The sequence below is a fragment of the Phyllobates terribilis genome, unplaced genomic scaffold (assembly GCF_046119375.1).
Source record: "Phyllobates terribilis strain yellow unplaced genomic scaffold, ASM4611937v1 Scaffold_3__8_contigs__length_932513732, whole genome shotgun sequence".
Lineage (NCBI taxonomy): Eukaryota > Metazoa > Chordata > Amphibia > Anura > Dendrobatidae > Phyllobates > Phyllobates terribilis.
In genome coordinates this window covers 172,035,428-172,058,259 of record NW_027362763.1, presented here as the reverse complement: position 1 = coordinate 172,058,259, position 22,832 = coordinate 172,035,428, and the positions used below count along the sequence as shown (strand labels likewise).

Genomic DNA, 22,832 nt, shown 5'->3' with positions numbered 1-22,832 from the left:
ATTGTCAAGAATCTGCTGATACTGAGTGGAATCCATGCGTCCCTCAACTTTAACAAGATTCCCGGTGCCGGCATTGGCCACACAGCCCCAAAGCATGATGGAACCTCCACCAAATTTTACTGTGGGTAGCAAGTGTTTTTCTTGGAATGCTGTGTTTTTTTGCCACCATGCATAACACCTTTTTGTATGACCAAACAACTCAATCTTGGTTTCATCAGTCCACAGGACCTTCTTCCAAAAAGAAATTGGCTTCCCCAAATGTGCTTTTGCATACCTCAGCCGACTCTGTTTGTGGCGTGCTTGCAGAAACAGCTTCTTTCGCATCACTCTCCCATACAGCTTCTCCTTGTGCAAAGTGCGTTGTATAGTTGACCGATGCACAGTGACACCATCTGCAGCAAGTTGATGCTGCAGCTCTCTGGAGGTGGTCTGAGGATTGTTCTTGACTGATCTCACCATTCTTCTTCTCTGCCTTTCTGATGTTTTTCTTGGCCTGCCACTTCTGGCCTTAACAAGAACTGTCCCTGTGTTCTTCCATTTCCTTGCTATGTTCCTCACAGTGGAAACTGACAGGTTAAATCTCTGAGACAGCTTTTTGTATCCTTCCCCTGAACAACTATGTTGAATAATCTTTGTTTTCAGATCATTTGACAATTGTTTTGAGGAGCCCATGATGCCACTCTTCAGAGGAGATTCAAACAGGAGAACAACTTGCAAGTGGCCACTTTAAGTAACTTTTCTCATGATTGCATACACCTGGCTATGAAGTTCAAAGCTCAATGAGGTTACAAAACCAAAAAAAGTGCTTTAGTAAGTCAGTAAAAAGTAGGTAGGAGTATTTAAAACAAGAAAATGATAAGGGTGCCCATACTTATGCACCTGTCAAATTTTGTTTGAATGCAGATTGCACATTTTCTGTTAGTACAATAAACCTCATTTCAAGGAAGAAACATTACTGTGTCCAACAGTTATTACATATATCAAACTGAAATAGCTGTTGCAAAAACACCAGTTTTTATAAAACATTAAGCTTAAGATTAATAGGGGTGCCCAAACTTTTTCAGATAACTGTAAATGTATAAGAAGGCACAGTAGGGCCATACAGTACCATAAAAGCCTGTATTACAACTTCCATGGCATGCCCCTGTGCATAAGGCCTTAAAGGAAATCTGTCAGGTAATTTTTGTGTATCCTGCTAACAGTATGCTGAAAAATAAGGCATGGGCAGCCCTTTCAGGAAATGTAATTTTTATTGATGTATGTTACCCTGTTGTGTTGCTGTAAGCCCCTGAATATTTATGTATGTTATGAGCTGGACCGCAGAGTGAAGGCAAAAGGGCCAACAAGTGCTAAGCATCTCTGGGAACTCCTTCAAGATTGTTGGAAGACCATTTCCGGTGACTACCTCTTGAAGCTCATCAAGAGAATGCCAAGAGTGTGCAAAGCAGTCATCAAAGAAAAAGGTGGCTACTTTGAAGAACCTAGAATATAAGACATATTTTCAGTTGTTTCACACTTTTTTGTTAAGTATATAATTCCACATGTGTTAATTCATAGTTTTGATGCCTTCAGTGTGAATGTACAATTTTCAAAGTCATGAAAATACAGAAAAATCTTTAAATGAGAAGGTGTGTCCAAACTTTTGGTCTGTACTGTACGTTTGACTAGCCGGCGCGTGACTATAAATTTTCAGGGGCTTGCAGCAACACAACGGGGCAACGTCGATCAATAAAAGTGACCTAACAGATTCCCTTTAACATGCAAAGATGAAAACTACGAGGGGCGTTCATTAAAGATTTCCCCTGATCCACTTCCTGTGGAGTGAGAGCAATGAAACTTGGCACAGTTATTAGTCCTTCTCTACATAGGTGCCACCTAGGGACACACACTTCTCCGATTTCTTTAAGCAACTGTAAACGCCTCGCTTGTAGAAGTCGACAGGTTGTTTCAAAAGCTACGTTGTGACTTCGGAAATCAAAGTCTCATTGTCTGGAAAATGCTTGCCCTTCGAAAATAACTTCATTTTTGGAAAGAGGTGGAAGTCCGATGGTGCGAGGTCAGGTGAATAAGGGGGATGTGGTAGAATTTCAAAGCCACAGGAGCATGCTTCCATTTGGGCAACATGTGCGTTGTGAACTGGTGCATTGTTTTGCAGAAGGCGGACACCTTTGGTGAGCAGGCCACGTCTCTTGGTTTTGATGGTCTCCCACAAATTTCCGCAGCAGTGACGCATAGTATGCCCTAGTGACCATGGTACCCTTTGCTAGGAAATCCATCAATACTACTCTGTGCTGGTACCAAAATACTGTGAGCATGACCTGCCTGCCGAGGGTTCGGCACATGCCCTCTTTGGAGGCGGTGAGTCATGATGCTTCCATTGCATCGACTGGACTTTAGTCTCAGGATCATAGTGATGGACCCAGCTTTCATCCTGTGTGATCAGTCTGTCGAAAAAGTCCTCCTGGTTTCCATGGCACATCATCAATAGAGCCTGAGAGCATTCGAGTCGTTGCTGCTTCTGGAAAGGTGTGAGCACCCGGGAAACCAAGCAAACAGATACCTTATGCATGTCTTGGATGATTTTTTTGCACGGACCCCACACTAATCTTGACATTTTGGGCTAGAAGGCGAATGGTTACGTGGCGATTTTCTAAAATGGAGACCTCCACTTGCTGGATGGTGTGTTCATCAATAGCAGAGTAGGGTCGCCCTGGAATTGGAGCTGTTTGCACTGAAGTCCGACCACATTTCAATTGACGATGCCAGTTCTTGACTACATCATATGATGGGGAATCATCACCATAAACCTCTTTAATCTCATCGAACGTCTCCTTTGGTGTGCAGCCTTTCAAGTAAAGGAACTTGATGACTGCTCTGTATTCCACTGAGTCCATTATCAAACCTTACACCACTTCAGCACCTGTAAAATCAAGACCGTTATCAGTTCTGAGTTGCAAATTGGCACGTAACCTATAGAGACTTATGGGTCAGGGGAAATCTTTAATGAACACCACTCGTACCAATAAACTATACAATTTGTTACTACCCATTTTCGGCCAAAAAGTACTCGCATTCCCACTGCCTCAGCGCCCGTTATACATACTCAGAAATTAAGGCACACTAACAAATTCAAAGGTCATACCTCTTACAAAAAGTTATCACCTGTGCTTAGTATAGATGATAGATGGAGTATTTTGGCTACAAAAAATTAACAGCCAAGCATTGTAAGTTTATGGAGCTTGGTCCTGCACTTTCATCTAACGCTATTGTACATTTGACGCGTCCCCTGGGCCGTGGGGTACTCGGTGCCGGGCCGGTCGTTGCTAGGGGAGATGTCACAGTGGCGGTGACCTGGTCCGTGACCCAGGGCGGTAAATAAAAGGGAATATATACAGGGGATTTATAGTTTTTATATACAGTTCGTGACGCCACTTGTGGTATGCGGCTAAAGGGAGCCGCCGCTGTGGAGCAGGTCCTCTGGAGCTGGTGTGAATGCAGCAGAGTTGGTTTAGCTCTCCACAGGTAGAGCTTAGCTCCAGGGCAGTGTAGATGTTGCTGTTATGGTGTAGTGCAAAGGATGGCGCGGATAATGATCACAGAGACAGTAAGGTGCAGTCCGCAGGGTTTACTCACGGTTTCTTAGACTTCCAGTTACCAGTACTAGAGTAACTTCCCACGACGTTCTGTGCTCACTCAAGGAGGGGTTCAGCAAACTCCCAGGCCTCTCTGAAGTACGTAACGGAACCCCCTTCTGTGTGTTCCTTCTGGCCGTCTCCCTGCACCTCACACCTAGTGTCTCAGGCCAGTGGCCGCAGACCTTGCCGGGCGACGTCTTTTCTGTCCCCTGGGTCCTCTATGGCCACCTTTCTGGTGATTAGATGTGGCTTGTGGCTGCAGTACCTGAAATACTGCAGCCTCCGGTTTCCTAGTTGAGGCTTAAAGAGCTCTGCTAGTTTAGGGACCGGTCCCCTCTGTGCGACCTGACCCCTCCACCTCCTGGTAGATTCGGGCATATGGGTGGCCTCCAGCACTTCCCATACCACTGGGGTCCCTTCCACGTTCCTGGAGCCTTTCCTGCTCCTCTCTCTCTCTCTCTTCAGTCTTGGGCCTCTCTGGCTAGGCCCTCCTCCTGAGCAAAGCTCCTACAGAGCTCCTGCTCCCTCTACTTCTCCTCTCAGACTCCCCACTCTCCCAAGATGGCTTTTCTCTATATCCTATCCCTAACAAGTGCTCCCCTGAACTTCTTCCTCCACCCACACCCACTACATGGTTCCCCCTACTTTGGTTCCCCCCACTCCAGCCAGGTACAGGGCTCTGAAGGGAAGCAATGCATCTTGCCCCTCCTGCTGGTCTGGAGTAGTGTAGTGTTGGATGCACGTGTTAGAGTTCCGGGCAGTACTCCTTCCTTACCTGAGCATGAGATACCACACCTCTGGGTGAGATGCAGTACCTCTGTGGGGACTGAGCCTGCAGGGGCGCCACATACCCCCTTGGTAAAACACTGCACGTCCGCGGGCTGGAACAGAGTAAAAGCAAGGTATTTCAGACTTACACAATTTTTTAGAATGCATTCACATATAAGAATCATAACTTTTCTTCCCTTTATGGGAGGCACATTTCTTGAATGTTGCAGGTTACTATATAAAACTTTTTAAAGAACACATTTTTTTTTCTTTTTCACACATATAAAACATTTTTCAAGCAGATAAAACACTTCTCATATCAAACATTTTCAATCAAATACAGTGAAATTTACTGCCGAATGTCCTTTCCACTGGTAAGGTGCAATTTGAGCAACATGAGGGACCCATCCGAAAACCCTCAACGTAGGCCCTGGGCGTGGCTGCAGGGCATAGGTGATCCAGGTGTTGGACCACGTCTTCGGCCACGCCAAACGGGATTTTGTTCTGAGGTCAGTCTTGTCATATAAAACCAATAAGGGGCACTTTAAGAAGTGCAACTATTTACAGTTAAGTTCTTGGATGCTCACAGTCCTCAGTCTGTTAGTTCTTTGTGCCTTAACCGGGTATACTAGGCAAATAAGCATACATTTTTAAACTTGAACTTGAGCAGTGTTGTACCCTCCCGGGTAACTATATACAGTCTGTTAACTAAACAGTTCAACAGTGGTGCTCCCTCCGGGGAAACACCTGATTTCTGCAGGCTGACCCAGCCGGGTCATCAGCCTCGCACTGCGGGGACATGTCCTTTCTCTCCTTCACCACTCTGTACACCTGGAGGGCATACCACCCCCGCTCTCCCTTGCGTCGGGTAAAGGTGACACGGTCACCTGGGTAGAGGTCTCGGCCGGGATGCCCCTGTTGGAGATGGGGCTCGACGTCCCGCCGATTTACAAAGATGTCCCAATCCGTCTGCGGCGTCCAGGTCAAACTTCACCACTATCCCCTCCAGACGGGGAGTGGGTGTGGTAGATCTCGCCTTGCGGGCCCAGGTTTTGGCCGCCATGTTCCGGGCCTCCATCTGCTCCCACCGCACCTGCCGGTCGTGACGCTCCTTCTCCAGCTGCAGGAGCTCCCGTCTGCAGTACTCCTCCCTCCTGAGGGCCTGGGTCTCCATGAGGTCTCCCTCCCGGTTGTCCCACCGAAACTCCTCTCCTCCTTGGCAGGTAACCGGGGGTGCAGGTGTGGGAGTCAAGGGGAGTCCCTGCTGGTCCTAGAACTTGGCGGACCAGTCGTAGACGGGGCTTCCGTACACCCACTCGGGTGCGGGGACAGGTGGCTCTGGTAGGGGGCCTAGGAGCAGGTCGGCGGAGCAGGCGCCTAGGATCGGAGGTTCCGCCAGGGGGCCCAGGAGCAGGTCAGCACTCTCAGCGCCCGGGACAGGGAGTCTCCTCTTACCTGCTCCCGCGGCCGCGCCTGTGCCGTTCTCTGCCTCCTGGCTCTGTTCAGGCTCCTCCGGGGCTGGGGCGCTGCTGGTGGAACACAGCGCTGGCTGCTGCCGGGTCACAATCTTCCCCAGCAGCTCCTCCTTCCAGCTGGCGATGGCATCCTGCTGGGCCCCCTCCATCCTCCGGCATAGCTCCTGGATTTCGGCATGGAGGAACTCAGTATCCTCCATGGATAACTTCGCCATTGCCTCCTCCAGGGTGAGAGGCATTCCTGGTCGCTGCAGGCCATGGACGGGAGCTTGCTCCGGACTCTCCTCCATGTTGCCTGCCGGGTGCGGTTTGTCTAGACTGCTCGAGACTCCGCCCGGTCTCCTAGGTTTCTTCTCTCCTCTCCCCTTTCGGGGGCGGTTCCACGGCAGCTTGCTGTCAGCCACACCTAGGGGTGGCCCCCCCATCTTGATGGACACATCTACATACATGGCCACTGCTGCTCGGGGCAGGCCTCGCTTTTGGCGCCATTCTGGAACCCGGCCCACGATGGGAGGTGGTTTCTTGTTGTCTTTGGTCTCGCACATAATGGCGCCCGTTCTTCTGGGGCGGGCGCCGCATTCAGTATACAACACAGTATCTAGGCGCACAATACCCGGCGATAACAGGTGGGTTCATATCCTGTTTGTGACGCCAAAGATGACGCGCCCCCTGGGCCATGAGGTACTCGGTGCCGGGCCAGTCGTTGCTAGGGGAGATGTCACAGTGGCGGTGATCCTGTCCGTGACCCAGGGCGGTCAATCAAAAGGGGAATTTACAGGGGATTTATAGTTTTTATATATAGGACGTGATGGCACCTGTGGTATGCGGCTGGTGTGAATGCAGCTGAGTTGGTTTAGCTCGCCACAGGTAGACCTTAGCTCCAAGGCAGTGTAGATGTTGCTGTTATGGTGTAGTGCAGAGGATGGTGCAGATAATGATCACAGAGACAGTAAGGTGCAGTCCGCAGGGTTTACTCACGGTTTCTTAGACTTCCAGTTTCCAGTACTAGAGTAACTTCCCACGGCGTTCTGTGCTCACTCAAGGAGGGGTTCAGCAAACTCCCAGGCCTCTCTGGAGTACGTAACGGGACCTGCTTCTGTGTGTTCCTTCTGGCCGTCTCCCTGCACCTCACACCCAGTGTCTCAGGCCAGTGGCCGCAGACCTTGCCGGGCGACGTCTTTTCTGTCCCCTGGGTCCTCTATGGCCACCTTTCTGGTGATTAGATGTGGCTTGTGGCTGCAGTACCTGAAATACTGCAGCCTCCGGTTTCCTAGTCGAGGCTTAAAGAACTCTGCTAGTTTAGGGATCGGTCCCCTCTGTGGGACCTGACACCTCCACCTCCTGGTAGATTCGGGCGTACCCCTGGGGTCCCTTCCACGTTCCTGGAGCCTTTCCTGCTCCTCTCTCTCTTCAGTCTTGGGCCTCTCTGGCTAGGCCCTCCTCCTGAGCAGAGCTCCTGCTCCCTCTACTTCTCTTTTCAGACTCCCCCACTCTCCCAAGATGGCTTCTCTCTATATCCTATCTCTAACAAGTGCTCCCCTGAACTTCTTCCTCCACCCACACCCACTACATGGTTCCCCCTACTTTGGTTCCCCCCACTCCAGCCAGGTACAGGGCTCAGCAGGGAAGCGACGCATCTTGCCCCTCCTGCTGGTCTGTAGTAGTGTAGTGTTGGATGCAGGTGTAAGGGTCCCAGGCAGTACTCCTTCCTTACCTGAGCGTGAGATACCACACCTCTGGGTGAGATGCAGCATCTCTGTGGGGACTGGACCCGCAGGGACGCTACACATTCATGCAATCTATCAGGAGCACACTTCAGTCCCCAGTTGTCAGATGTAGCTGGACACTCTGGGGAGAACACAGAAGCAGTTTATTACCGCATCTGTCTTCTATTTTCATGGCTACATTGAACTTAGTGAACGGAAGTATTGCTTGGAGTTTGTTGGCATCGCAGATTTGCTGGGTCCCAGTAGACCCAGATCAGCTCAGCCAGTGGTGTGTGGAAAAGCAGAGGACAGGTTTCCCCTATAACTGTGGCTCCTATGGTGGAAATAATTAGCAATAATGAAAAAATATGTTTCCCATAAACTCTTTTTTTACGATCCCTTGGGGAGAAAATTATATATACAGTACAGACCAAAAGTTTGGACACACCTTCTCATTTAAAGATCTTTCTGTATTTTCATGACTGTGAAAATTGTACATTCACACTGAAGGCATCAAAACTATGAATTAACACATGTGGAATTATATACATAACAAAAAAGTGTGAAACAACTGAAAATATGTCTTATATTCTAGGTTCTTCAAAGTAGCCACATTTTGCTTTGATGACTGCTTTGCACACTTTTGGCATTCTCTTGATGAGCTTCAAGAGGTAGTCACCGGAAATGGTCTTCCAACAATCTTGAAGGAGTTCCCAGAGATGCTTAGCACTTGTTGGCCCTTTTGCCTTCACTCTGCGGTCCAGCTCACCCCAAACCATCTCGATTGGGTTCAGGTCTGGTGACTGTGGAGGCCAGGTCATCTGGCGTAGCACCCCATCACTCTACTCCTTGATCAAATAGCCCTTACACAGCCTGGAGGTGTGTTTGGGGTCATTTTCCTGTTGAAAAATAAATAATGGTCCAACTAAACTCAAAACGGATGGAATAGCATGCCGCTGTAAGATGCTGTGGTAGCCATGCTGGTTCAGTATGCCTTCAATTTTGAATAAATCCCCAACAGAGTCACCAGCAAAGCACCCCCACACCATCACACCTCCTCCTCCATGCTTCACGGTGGGAACCAGGCATGTAGAGTCCATCCGTTCACCTTTTCCGCGTCGCACAAAGACACGGTGGTTGGAAACAAAAAACTCATATTTGGACTCATCAGACCAAAGCACAGATTTCCACTGGTCTAATGTCCATTGCTTGTGTTCTTTAGCCCAAACAAGTCTCTTCTGCTTGTTGCCTGTCCTTAGCAGTGGTTTCCTAGCAGCTATTTTACCATGAAGGCCTGCTGCACAAAGTCTCCTATTAACAGTTGTTGCAGAGATGTCTCTGCTGCTAGAACTCTGTGTGACATTGACCTGATTTCTAATCTGAGCTGCTGTTAACCTGCGATTTCTGAGGCTGGTGACTCGGATAAACTTATCCTCAGAAGCAGAGGCGACTCTTGGTCTTCCTTTCCTGGGGCGGTCCGCATGTGAGCCAGTTGCTTTGTAACGTTGATGGTTTTTGCAACTGCACTGGGGGACACATTCAAAGTATGCCCAATTTTTCGGACTATCTGACCTTCATTTCTTAAAGTAATGATGGCCACTCGTTTTTCTTTACTTAGAATTTGTATTATGGCAAGAAAAAAGCAGCTAACAGTCTATTCAGTAGGACTATCAGCTGTGTATCCACCTGACTTCTGCACAACACAACTGATGGTCCCAACCCCATTTATAAGGCAAGAAATCCCACTTATTAAACCTGACAGGGCACACCTGTGAAATGAAAACCATTTCCGGTGACTACCTCTTGAAGCTCATCAAGAGAATGCCAAGAGTGTGCAAAGCAGTCATCAAAGCTAAAGGTGGCTACTTTGAAGAACCTAGAATATAAGACATATTTTCAGTTGTTTCACACTTTTTTGTTAAGTATATAATTCCACATGTGTTAATTCATAGTTTTGGTGCCTTCAGTGTGAATGTACAATTTTCAAAGTCATGAAAATACAGAAAATCTTTAAATAAGAAGGTGTGTCCAAACTTTTGGTCTGTACTGTATATGTATAATATTATATATATAAAAAAAAAAAATCTGGGAAAAAAAAGGTTCCCACAAAAAAAAATGAAAAAAAAATCTGGATTTTTTTTCATAAAAAATGCATTTCAAGTATATAAAACAAAAATCTACATGTTAGGTATCCATATGACTTTTATAACTTGGATAATTAACTAGATTTTTTTAGTGAGTAACATGACTAAATATAAAAAACTACATTTCAAACCAAATTTTCTTTCCTGTTTTTGCGTCACAAAAAAGATATTAATTGGAAAGTAATTTATATGTAACCCCTAAACAGCACTAAAAAAAATGTCAATGAAACTATAAAAAGATTATGACTCGGTAAAAATAAAAATATGACTACTAGGACAACCTGATTTCCCCCATTAAAATAACTCCTATACTTCCCTCCAGTGCAGACGCGGTCCCAGCTTCACCTTCCCGCCTGTTATGGCGTGACAATGTTACGTCACACCATCCCTGTGTGATGTTACAATGTAAACAATTTGTCTGATGGAGAGTGAAGCGGCTGCTGATTGTTACGTCACACCATCCCTGCAGCCAATGTCACGCGATCACAGGGAGATAAGACTCCGATGCCGCTGGAACAGCAACGGAGGGAAGTATGTGTTATTATTTTAATGAGGGCTAACATTCAAATTGAGAAGGGGTTGTCCTAGTAGTGGACAACCTCTTAAAGCTTTCTTGCCGCAATTGTAGCATAACTACATTTTTGCCACAATTTTGGAAATTCATGGTCAACAAAAAACACACAGAGGCCACAATATGGGAATACAGTCTAGATAGCTATACAAAAAAAAAAAAAAAAAAGTGGAGTATTCCTTACCCTCCCTGGGTCTAGTGCCGCCTCCCTGCCGCTGCCTGGCCTCTGCGGTTTGTCTACAGCTCTGAATCAGCGGCTTGTGCTGTCTACATAGGCAGAACTCACTAATCGTTCACCTAACATAAGTGTTGCAGGCAGAGAGATTGCGGCAGCGGTGGAGAGCCAGAGCTGGACCTGAGGAGACTAGCGTGGCCTAAGAAAAATGTTTTCTAAAAGGGGACCACCCCTTTAAGGGATTAGGATGCAGAGTGTTTAAAAGAGGCCACTTTGGAATTAAATTGTAACATCAGCTAAATCAGCCAGACATTCAATTGTGCAGAGTAATAAAGGGGGGGGGAGATTTTTGTTAGGTCCATTACTTCATAGCAGCTTTCACCGCACACAATCACATCATGTTATAAGGACTAGGAGAAATTTGCAAACTCTGTACAAATGGCTGCGCTGGATAACAATTACATAATGAATATTAAGCTTCCTTGCTGCGATAGCATGATGTCACCAGAAAACTGTCAGCTCCGCCATCACGCCTGGGCTGAAAGTAACTTCACAAAAGCAGCCGCTCCCTTTGTCAGCACTTCAATCAGAATTAATGGGTGGCCGAAAAGACCAGGAACGGAGCTTTGTTTTTACTGTAACTGACGACTTCCCTCCTAGGGGTGATCACTGCGCATTCACTAACTAATGGAAGTGATTATAGATTTGAAATTTTTGTATTTTACTAAAAAAATATATATATCCCCCCCCCCCATTACACAATGACCCAGATTCACCATCGCCGTTGCACTTGTTTTTTGACTAGTTTTATACTTTTTTTGTTTGCACCTGATTCATTATTCTGTTTGCAGCTTTTTTCAGGTCTACTTTATATTTGCTCGCAGGTTTTATTTTCTTCCCACTGTGAGGAGAGTTTAGAGATTGCAGATGTTTTCAACTGATTCAAATTTGGAGCAAATTCACTCCAGTCCCATCCTGGTGTATATCTGTCGCAATTATGGCACAAAAGTCGCAAAAAAAACAGTTCAAGACAGGAAAAAAAAAAAGTCAGTTTTTTACTTAGCACCAAATTCATAAATCGCATGTACTGTTTTATTTGGTGCCAAAAACGGTAACTAATACCACAAGACAAAAAAGGAAAGTGACTTAAAAGAAAACCGCAAATAATGAATCAAGACCATTATGTGCAAAAAAAAAAGTCTTCACTACTGTCTGAGGGATATTTGGGAAAGGCTTTTCTGATCTCACAGACAAAAGCCCCCATACACAATAGATGCTGGAGGATTGACTATGGTTCGGCTGATCTCTCGCTCTCCGGGCTCCTCTATATACAGAAGCGCTAGGTTCTGTTAAGCGCTCCTGTGATCTTTGAGAGTTGCTGCCAGACTTTTATGGCGTTGGCTTTTTTCACCAAGAACAAAGGGATCTTTCTTTCTTCTTTCCCCTGACCATCTCTCGAGAGAAAATGAGGATGTCCCCATATAGATTAGCCTAGTGGCGGGCTCGGCCAACTTAGTCCAATATGTATGGCAGGCCTTAAAATAATCTTTTGGTTTTGCCACACCCATGTCCCTGGATGCAGTTTGTTTATAGCACGGATGTCACGTCGGCAGCCAATAACTGAGCAGAGTAACTTGAACCAGGAGAAGCGGCATAGACTCCACCACTGGACCAGTGGAGGGAGTGTACAGCACAGTTTGTTAAAGGGAATCGGTCACATGAAAAAAAAAAAATGCAATTAACCTGCAGATATGTGGTTAATAGCGTTCTGAACCTACCCGGCGCCGGCACTTAGACCCTTGCTGCGAGGAGGAAATTAACTTTATTTATCCAGGCAGTGTTCAGGTTTCAGTCTCAGGGCTGGGGCCGGCGCAATTTCACTCACCACTGGGTATAGGAAGCAGTGGCTGTAACCGCATCTCCAGCATTGACTGACAGCTGACCCTAATGCTAAGCTGCTACCAGTCAGTCCTGGGGACGAGCTGCCGCTCTCTATACAGAGCAGTGACTGAACCTTGTGCCGGCACAACCCCCGTGACTGAAACCCGAACGCTGCCGGGAGGAATAAAATTAATTTCCTCCCATCAGCGGGAGTCTACGTGTCGGCGCTGGGCAGGTTCAGAACGCTATTAACCTGCAGATTTACCCCATATCTGCAGGTTTTTTTTTACACGCAACAGGTTCCCTTTAATATAAAAGCAGCCTGGGGGTTGCCCAACCCCAAAAACGGAAAACCCCTTTGAGATTGGATTTAATCCAATATAAAATTCCCGAAAAGAGCCATTGTGTAATAGTTATGTACAGTCTCAAAAGAGGACCTACAAGTTCTTCGGACGTGTCTATTTTAGTCAACATAGTATTTGTCATGGAAATATCCATTTTGGGCCCATCCTCTTATAACCCTGGCCAACATTTACCATTGTTGAAATCTGTCTGAAAAAGGACCTGTCACCATGTGTTTTTGCCCTAATTTTATTCCTGCTGCTCCAGAGTATTCAGTTTTTTTTCTTTGTTAAATCCGCCATATTGTTCTAGAGATGTTTTAGTTTTTATATAGTGGTAATCTTTTACCAAGAGGGCGTGGCTTATGGAATTCTCAGAGGCGTGTCTTAAAGCGGCTCTGCATTATTACCCTGTAAGCTACGCCCCCCTTCTAAAGACCATAAAAATGTCCTTATTGGATTCAGTAAACCAAAAGGCCCTCATCTCTGGAATTATATACCGAATTTAAAAAAAAAGGGAAAAAAACACAAAACACAAAAACTAAATACTCAGGAGTGTAGCAGGAAACAATAAGAACTGGCGACACTTAACCTAGCGACAGGTCCGCTCTAAGTTATACTTTTTATCTTGCTCACATCAGAATTACATTGAGAAATATTTCAAAACTGGTCTAGAAAAGGGAGCGTGGAGGGTCGAAAAATATATATACAGCACATGGTAAAAGGCTTGGTAAAATTCTAAACAATTTTATTGTGTCTGAAAACGACAGTCTCACATAATTTTCGGGTTTCCAATATATGCCTTTTTTTATCCCATTGGTACATCTACAATAGTCATTGCATGATGCCAAATTAACAAAGATTACTTTAATTCTCAATGGTCGGTCGGTCCTTCTTTTCTCGAAATTGCAGACTTTATAGATCTCCGTCGATGTTGGGGAATTAGAAATGATTTCATAAACGCAGAAGACAATGTAACAGCGAGGTCAGGTACAGCAGAAACAGTAATATGCTCGGGGGATCTTCAGTAAGGTAAAGGTGTCTGTATTAGGGAGGGGTTTGAGTCGACTTAAAGTGGGATTCTCGATTTTACTGTATAGGGTTCATTCAAAATTCAAATTAAAAACTTTTGTATTGGCGTTTGTTGCTTTTTTTCATATACGAAGTTCAAAGTCACTAAATTACATAGACAACAATACATTATCATTTTATACATACATATGTTCAAAAACAATACACAATCTCAGGTTCTCCATATCTTTCCATGTGTTTTTCTTCAATATATTGGGCCTCATGCAAAACCACCATTAGGAAATACTAAAATAAAGAAGATAGGGCATGAAATAAAAATGCTGTTATTTTTGTAGTATTCACATTTTCCTTATATTTTTGTCTGCCATATTGTTGTTGATGATGATGATCCACAGAATAGATGGACCATGTTTCTTTCAGGCTTTAATGACCTCAATAAAGAGGATCCATTGGATTATGCGGAATATTCAGTTATGTAAAAATATGGGTGAAAATACGGACTTAAAATCCTATGGATTTGTGTACGGACCAAAACTGGCCCTATACTAGAGTACGGAACAAAATAAAAGCAAGTAGGGAATACAGACATCGAAAATGCAGAAATCTGGTTTACCAGCAACAGTCCAAACAATAGCCAAAAATAATTGATTTAATAGTCCAGTATTATAAAAAGGCGCAAAAAATGGTTGAACATAACAGCACAAAAATTAAACAGGCAGAAAAGAAATATCACCTACGCTCCCAGGCAACATGTTTCAGACTTGCATGATCCTTTTTCAGGCCAGGTTTGACAAAGGACCGTGCAGGTCTGAAACATGTTGCCTCGGAGCACAGAAGATATTTCCTTTCTGCCTTTTTAACTTTTTTTGCTGTTGTGTTCAACCATTTTTTGTGCCTCTTATACTACTGGACTAATAAAGCAATTCTTTTAATCAAATGTGAGTGCTGGCTATCGTTTGGACAAAGTGGAGATGTAGAGATAGTGAAACTTGGAGTATGGAAAGTTTATAGAGAAATATTTTATAAAGTGATGGCCAAATTCTATCAATGTCAAGTGGTGCGTGTCTTGTACTACGTAAAAGTATATACAGTCTCCAGAAAGGCAACCAATTTAAGGGAAAGTTTACACAAGGTGTAAAGAAGTATCAAGGCTGTAACACAGAAATAAAAAAATATATACACGGATTCATATTCATGCTACATGGATCTATAGTAAGGTGCATGAGGCCTAAATAGCTTTTAACTCCCAAAAGTATTCTTCTGGAACAGAATGACACAACATGTTGACATGCATTAACTGTCAGATTACCATCCTACCACCGGGTCCTTTACATCATACAAAGTATCAAGGGTAAAAACAAGGATTTATATACTATTTACTTGTTAAAGGGAACTTATTCTCCAGGATATTGAACTCTGAAGCATACAAAGGAAATTGCAGGCCAACAATCAGGTGTATCTAATGAAACCTGGAATCTGTTCAGAAAGGAAATCTGTCAGCAGGTATTTGCTATGTAATTTAAGAGCTACATGATGTAGGAACAGAGACCCTAATTCCAGTGATATATATACAATTGTGCCAAGGGTGATGAAAGTATCCTGCTCTGCAGATAAATGACAAGCCATTATTTGTGGTTTGTCCTGAAGGAGTCGGAGTGAGTCCAAAACGCATTGACATTAAACCAATAATTCTTTATTTCATCATGGCTTGTCATTTATCAGCAGCGCAGGATACTTTCATCGCCCTTGGCACAATTGATCATATATCCTTTGGAAGCTGCAGCAGCTGTGATTGATGCATTTCTAGGTGTTCTGTCTCACACAACCCCTTAAGGTGAGCACCCCCTACCCGTTTATTTTCTCTTTAATACTTGGATAAAACCCTACTGCCTTTCTGCATTGTTTATCCTGATTCCAGTTAAGTGTCACTTACTGTTCTGCTTGCTGTAGTTTCAATAAAATCAGTGTTTTATCAATAGGAGATTATCACAAGAGGACTAGTTGTCTTGTGCCATGTAGTTCTCCTGTTCTGTGTAACCCCCACATACACAGTTTCTGCCTAGGCACAGTGTACACAAAGCTAATCCGTGGTTTAGGCGGGGTCATACAGAGCTCAGCATTCAGAGAACTGCTAGATCAGCAGCAGAAAAAAAACTAATTTTATTAAAACATCAGCAAGCAGCCCATTAAGTGACATCGCTGGAATCAGTGTCTCTGCCCCTGCATTATGCTGCTCTCAGATTATATGGCACAAACCTGGTGAAACGTTGACCTTCAAAGAAGATGTCCCATCAAAGTTATAATTTTGTAATCCCTCCAAATTACGCATGTAATGATATGTAAGAGCATTAAAATACTTACCAATCACTATCTTCCCCAGTTTCCAGGTCCTCTTCTGGCCCACGTGACCTGAAAACAAGACAAACCGGCTCACACAGAGGTTTTCTGTGTGAACTGGGAGACCCCGTCTCAATGAAAGCCCGGTCTTAGGCCCCATAGGCCAACATTGATTGACGTAGCTCCGATCCTCTCAAAAGTCCCTGTATGAGCCGATAAAGAGGAGCGCTCACGAGACTCTGGTAAGTATTTTAATGCACTTATAAATCATTACATACTTAATTAGAAGGAATTCTGAAATAAATAAAAGTTTTAACAGGACATATTTAAAAATGGTCGCCTCAGAATCCTGTGTTCAGGAGCACAATGCTCCCCAGCCTCCCGGCTTCCTGCTGGTCATGGAGTGATTTGCTCTTAAGTAACAGTTTTGGCCACTGGCATAGCTGAGCTACTTGTCTGAACTGTGCACGCTCCCATTTTGAAAGGAGAGGTAACTTTACCTCTGCAGCATCTGAAAATCACAGGGACACAGAAGTAGGGTGGGTGCGCCAAGCTTCTGAGCAACGCTAGCAAGTTCTAAAGCAAAGCTTTTACAATCGCTCGCTGCTGGCCTAGGTGGCATGGCTGAGCTGCTTGCCTGAACTGTGCATGCTCCCATTTTGAAAGCAGAGGCAAATTTACCTCTGTAGCATCTGAAAATCTCAGGGACACAGAAGTTGGGTGGGTGCGCCAAGCTTCTGAGCAACACTAGCAAGTTCTAAAGCACAGAGTTTACAATCGCTCGCTGCTTTAATAGGAAGCCTTCCACCTATGATAAACTGCAGAGGTGACTGGCAACCTTGGCCACAGGCAGTTAACTATAGAATTAAAAAGATCCCCCATTCTTGAAAATGGAGAGGATATTTATTAAGAAGTAAATTGCAAAGTTGTACGTTTTGATAAGCACTTACCCTTACACTTTAGATTAAAGTTGGTCAAACCTGCAGACCATCTAATGTGGATGGGGGTGTCTCCTGAATCTTCCCCATCAAATTTAAGGAGGAGGATTGGGTAGTAAGTATTCAAATGCCTGACCATTTTGGTATCCAGGTAGATAAGGCGTTGCAAGAAATGTTTGGCAGCAGGCTAGCCCGTTCCATCATAAATTGGAAATGTATATAGGGAAGTCGGGAGAGAGAGCTGTTGGTCAAGAGACCACTTGGCCACCAGTTATGTCAGATGCATGGGCACCTGCAGACGGAGGCTTTTCTTGGCTGAACGTTCATTACAGTCTGGCACGGACTCCAGACCGCCACTTCGGCTGCACATTTCGAGAAGCAGTTGATTACTAGACAGTGAATGATATTAAGGATATGTGCACACGTTCTGTACTTGCAGCAGAAAAATCTGGAAAAATACAGCTTAAAATACGCTTTTTGATGAGTTTTTCCCAGTCATTCAAATAGGTGAAAATCGCTGTAAAACCACTGAAGAATTGACAGGCGAAGGATTTGAAACTGCTTCAAATCCGCAAGAAAGAAAACTAAGCATTGTGTGCATGAGACTTCAGGAATCTCATGCACTTTGCTGGGACTAGGAAATCCTTCAGTTATTGTGACAAATCTGAGAGACAAAAATGCAGCAAATAGTTAACGTGTGCACATACACTTAGTAGACAAACTACTGCCTACCTGGTTAAGAGGGGTTGGAGTTTTATTTTTTTTTACTTTTAATTAATGTGAGTATAGTAAGACCTAGGTGATACATATGCATTATTTCATGGGAGAAACCTGTAATTCGGTGGTCTTCAGGAACCAATACTGATCATTTTAGCCAGCGTAATGGAAACAGATGTTTTGGGCTTATGCCAGTACTTCATAATAGTTCAGAACTGGCACAAAGGTCTTAAAGAGGTTGTCCACTACTTAGACAAACCCTTCTGAATCCCTGTGTTTCCGTCCAGTAAAATAATAACAATTATACTCCCTTCTGATGCTATTCCAGAGGTGTCGGCCCAGGCTCTCCAGGGGTTCGCTTCACTCCTCTCCTACAGAGGTAACTGACATCCAGAGACTATGATAGAGCAGTCGAAGCTCACATCCTCTGGATGTCTTCATTTCTCTGAAAGCAAGGAGTGTGAAGAGGATGCTGCTGGGCCACAGTGATCGTGTGACATAATGTCATGCAATCCCCGGGAGAGCCAGTGCCAACACCTCTGGAACGACACCGGCGGAGAGTGTAGATGTTATTATTTTACTGTGGGGTAACTTAGAGAATCAGAAGGGGTTGCCAAAGTAGTGGAAAACCCCTTTATTGACTACTGGTTTTTGAAATAACATTATCATATAAAGGCAATGGCCATTTCATAGAGAATTATTTGATACACATGGCGCACACACAGTAAATCTGTAGCTTCAACTATGGAAAAACAAGACAGGTGGTGACAAAAGAAGAACGTGCAGTGCACCCTGTGTCCTATAATACTTATTACCTGGCTACATCTGTACAGCTGATAAGCTACATGCCTAATGAGATCCATAGCATCCGCTATACCAGTAACACAATCCTTTTTTGGGTAACGAATGAGAAAAAAAACGAAAAATTATTTTACTGCATTGTTGATATAAACAAACAGTGTGTATAAATAATATTCTGGGTATACATAGTCACATATACACACAGTATATAGTCATGTGGATTTAGTATTATAGCAGTATTCTCTCTTTACATTGACACGTGGTACCTAGATCTACAAGTATCTTCCACTAACGGAAAGACGTTTTGGAATAGATTACATTTTGATTGACTAAAGGCTTTGGTGCAAATTAATTAAAATATACATAATTGCAGAGAACAAAAAAAAAAAAAGCAAAGAACACAAAGCACCGCTGCACAGCTTAAAACAAATAAGTAACAAGTTAACACATATGCAATTTGGCACAATAATCTAGTTTGTTCAGTCGTTTCTTTAATAAAATAAATGGTTACAAGTCCCCCCTGATACAATAATCACATTCGTAGCACTTCTTTGCCCAACGAAGAGGGAAGGTAAGGCTTATACCATATTGGTGTATTAACCATGCAGAACTCAGATATTACGAAGGTTTGTGATGTCGTCTGCTGTGTTTTTAGAGCACTGGAAGCAGGGCCCCGGCCTTTGTGCTGCCCGTAATGGCAGAGCCGGCATGCAATCACCCGCTCCTTCAGTGCCCGCTTGAGAACTACAAAGCTCTGGCTCCAACTCGCTTCTACCACAACAAAGACATAAAAGAACTTTACAAGTAGCTTAAAAAATAGGCTGTCCAGAACCATTTGGATGAGTAACAAAAACAAAACCAAATAAAAAAAAAACAAGAGTTGATCAAAAAGATTTGTGCTCCTATGGTCCGGCATCAAGTCATTCATTGCCTCCGTCACTTCTGCAGCCGGCATCCTGTGCGACTTTGGCATTTACGGGGCCGACGACAAAAGGGCACATAACGCCACACTTGATGTCAAGACGTTGCGGAGCTTAATAAAGGGGTGCAGAGGAAGCTGGCTGGAAAAGTAACGACTGTCCTGATCTAGCTGCCAAGAATTAAGGCAGATCAAACCTTTTTATTCTGAACTCTGCAAATAAAAAAGAAGAAAACCCTTACAAAGTATGAATTTTGCTATGAAAGCTAGCAAAGTAAAATGATAGACAGCCCTGTGAATTAGACAATACCTGCTGGGACCAGAAGAGAAGTAGATATGAAGACGTTGCACAGTATGTGGGTACATTAAATATATAAGCTAGTAACTAACGTGAAAGGCACCCTATGCGTCTTAAACAAATAAATATGAAATGTCTTGGAGAAGAAGTACAAATGAACATACAATGCTTAAGGGTGGTGCCAGTCCGATACAACGCGAGCAGGACAACAGACTAGAGTATATCCACAGTGAAAACAGCATTCGATCCATGCCGACGATCATGTCCAAAGCACAGATTAGAAGAACAAAAAAAAAAAGCAGCATGTAGATGTGATATGTGGGCTTACATTAGGTAGGATCCTTGTCGGGACCAACCACAATCACATTGCTTGGAACCTCCAAGTGCAGAGAAGGTCGTGTAATTCTACATCTCAGGTATAATAGTAAGGCAGAATAGAAAAGATATGGGGAATGCTCGTGGCAAGGAGTTTAGACACTGAACGGAAAACTTAAAAAAAAAAAAAAAAAAGTTACAGCGTAAATTCATGAAGAATGTCATTGTCATCAGGGGCTAGGAGACGCCTTTGGTTCTATTCTGGGGTCTTCACTTTCCGTGGGTTTCCGTCTTTCAGTGACTTAACCTCAACTGGAGTCCATTTTCCAAGTCTCCTCACAGTAGTCTCAGGACAAAGGCTTGATTAGATAGAGTTTCTCGCCTTGCTCGCTGGTAAAAATAGGAGCCTTTTTGTAATGTTCTACCAACTCTTCCATGGTGTTAAACTTGCGCTGGCCGATGCAGTATACATTGTCTTTCATCTGAACTTTGAAATGTTTGTTCTTGCCTTGGGCCTTCAGCGACACAGAGAAATCATTCGGCTAAAGAGACAAAAAAAGAAAAGAAAGATTAATATACTGGAAAAAAAAAATCTACTAATGTACTAATTATAATCATTCTAACAGATGTTGAGGAAAAAGGAAGAATCTATGACCATAGTATAAGAATGATGTTGAGCAAGAGTTGGCCATACACCAGGCAAAGAAGGAGCCTACTGGCCATACACCAGGCAAAGAAGGAGCCTACTGGCCATACACCAGGCAAAGAAGGAGCCTACTGGCCATACACCAGGCAAAGAAGGAGCCTACTGGCCATACACCAGGCAAAGAAGGAGCCTACTGGCATCCAACAATAGTCACAATACTGGCTGAGCAGTCACTGGAAAATGGTCCAGAATTCACAGTCAAATGCAGAGAAGTATAAATTGATGGGTTTAGGGCGTGTGTGACATACTGCAGAAAAACTAGATAAAAAAATCTATCATTTTCTTCATTTTATAACTTTTTATATCACAACATTATTTTTATACTTGATATCTTACTATGCTTTACACCTCATTCAGAAGTCTGTAGCACACGGTCCGAGTACAAGCAGCGATGCACAGATCGGCCCCGGGTCTCCGGATCCCAGCGTGACAGTCTCATAGGCATTTATGGTGCGGCTGAGTCCGGGTCCAGTCGGTGCACAGATCTGTTTCTTGCCTTTCTGAATGAAGCTTTCAGTTCTCATTGTCTCATAGCAGTCAACTGTTTCAGAATGACTTTAACCATTTACTAACAGGACCCTTCTAATGTTTAATAAATGCTGCAATCACACAGTTTTCTGCGCAGTTTTTGGAACCAAAAGTTACAGCTGGTCATACACATTAGATGGGTGTTGACCGAATGACAGGCATCTCAGCCAACACTCTATAGGTAGGAACGCTCTGGTGTTCTCTATAACAAAGACGGCAATGACACGTCGGCCGGGGGTTAATCTCAAGGAAAACGATGAGATTCACAGTCCGAAATCAGACATGTGCGATCCGCATCTCCCTGACCATCAGTCGGCTGGTGCCCCCATACACATTAGACCGTAGTCTGAACCGTTGGATATTGGCCGACATTAGTCTAATGTGTACGGAGGCCTGAACGATAGATAAATACACGGGAGGATTAATTGCAGCAACTTCAGTTCCATATAAATCAGTAGGACTGTTTTTTTATTGTTGTGGGAAGCATAATAATGTCAGCAACACCTATGAATGAGAAAGTAGCAGAATGTGATTTCACCCTAAAGATATCTTCACACCACATTTTCTGCACACATTTAATATACAAGCTCAGACATGTGAAAAAGTGTATGCATAAGGCCATGTTCTCACACATGAAAACGCTGCCTTTATTCTGCAGGGGTCTGTACCCAAATATGCAATAGCAATCTGCTCTGATTAAGGCTGAATTTATGCATTTTTCCCTTTTTTTTTTTTTTTTTTTTCATAGTTTATGTTTTTTTTTGTGCAGAAAACAACTTTTCAGGACCAGATTTTCAGCTTTGTAATATGTTCTATAACTAATGGCCACCTTCATTGAGAAGACCAGGGTACTAGACCCAAAGAGGTTTCCTGCATTTTAAATGGAACCTGTCAAGATTTAAAAAATCCTGTGCAAGTTGTGTGCATCACGCTCCAGGGCAAGAGGAGCCGAACAGATCGATATTCAAGTTGATCAAAAAGACTCACAGGAGCCTGGGTCCAGCAGCCATGTCAGCAGTCTGTGGAGGCAGGCCCAGAGCCCTGCGAACCTCCTCCTTCCTGCCAGCAGATCTGTTGCCTCTTCTGATTCGTAAAGCTCACTGTGATGTGTGAGAAGATCTAGTAACTTATTATTTATTGAACTCCCTGCTTATTCTGAGTACTGCAGTCAAGGGGGTGGTGCTAGTCGGTGACTGACAGCTATCTCAATACGCATACATATACAGAAGGCTGTCCTAGGACCGCCTACTGGACTCCTAAGCGAAGAATGAGCAGGGATTGGAACGGAGAAAATACAAGTTTATAATAAATCTTTCCCCCAAATAACTGAATTTCAAACTGCTCAGCTCCTCCTGCTCTATATCGCGCTCCCCAGAGGGGCCAGACGGCGCGCTCCCCAGAGAGGCCAGACGGCGCGCTCCCCAGAGAGGCCAGACGGCGCGCTCCCCAGAGAGGCCAGACGGCGCGCTCCCCAGAGAGGCCAGACGGCGCGCTCCCCAGAGAGGCCAGACGGCGCGCTCCCCAGAGAGGCCAGACGGCGCGCTC

At 44.3% G+C, this 22,832-nt stretch overlaps 1 protein-coding gene across 2 annotated transcripts in view; it reads right to left on the bottom strand.

The window, feature by feature from the left end:
• Positions 1 to 18,627: 18,627 nt before the first annotated feature.
• The window catches only part of NCK1 (NCK adaptor protein 1), a 106,429-nt gene continuing 102,224 nt past the window's right edge, over positions 18,628 to 22,832 (bottom strand). For both annotated transcript variants that reach the window (XM_073674284.1, XM_073674285.1), the window contains one exon: positions 18,628 to 20,595. In XM_073674284.1, coding sequence (XP_073530385.1) covers positions 20,401 to 20,595 — 195 coding nt within the window. In that variant the 3' untranslated portion in view covers positions 18,628 to 20,400. The remainder of the gene's footprint in view (positions 20,596 to 22,832) is intronic.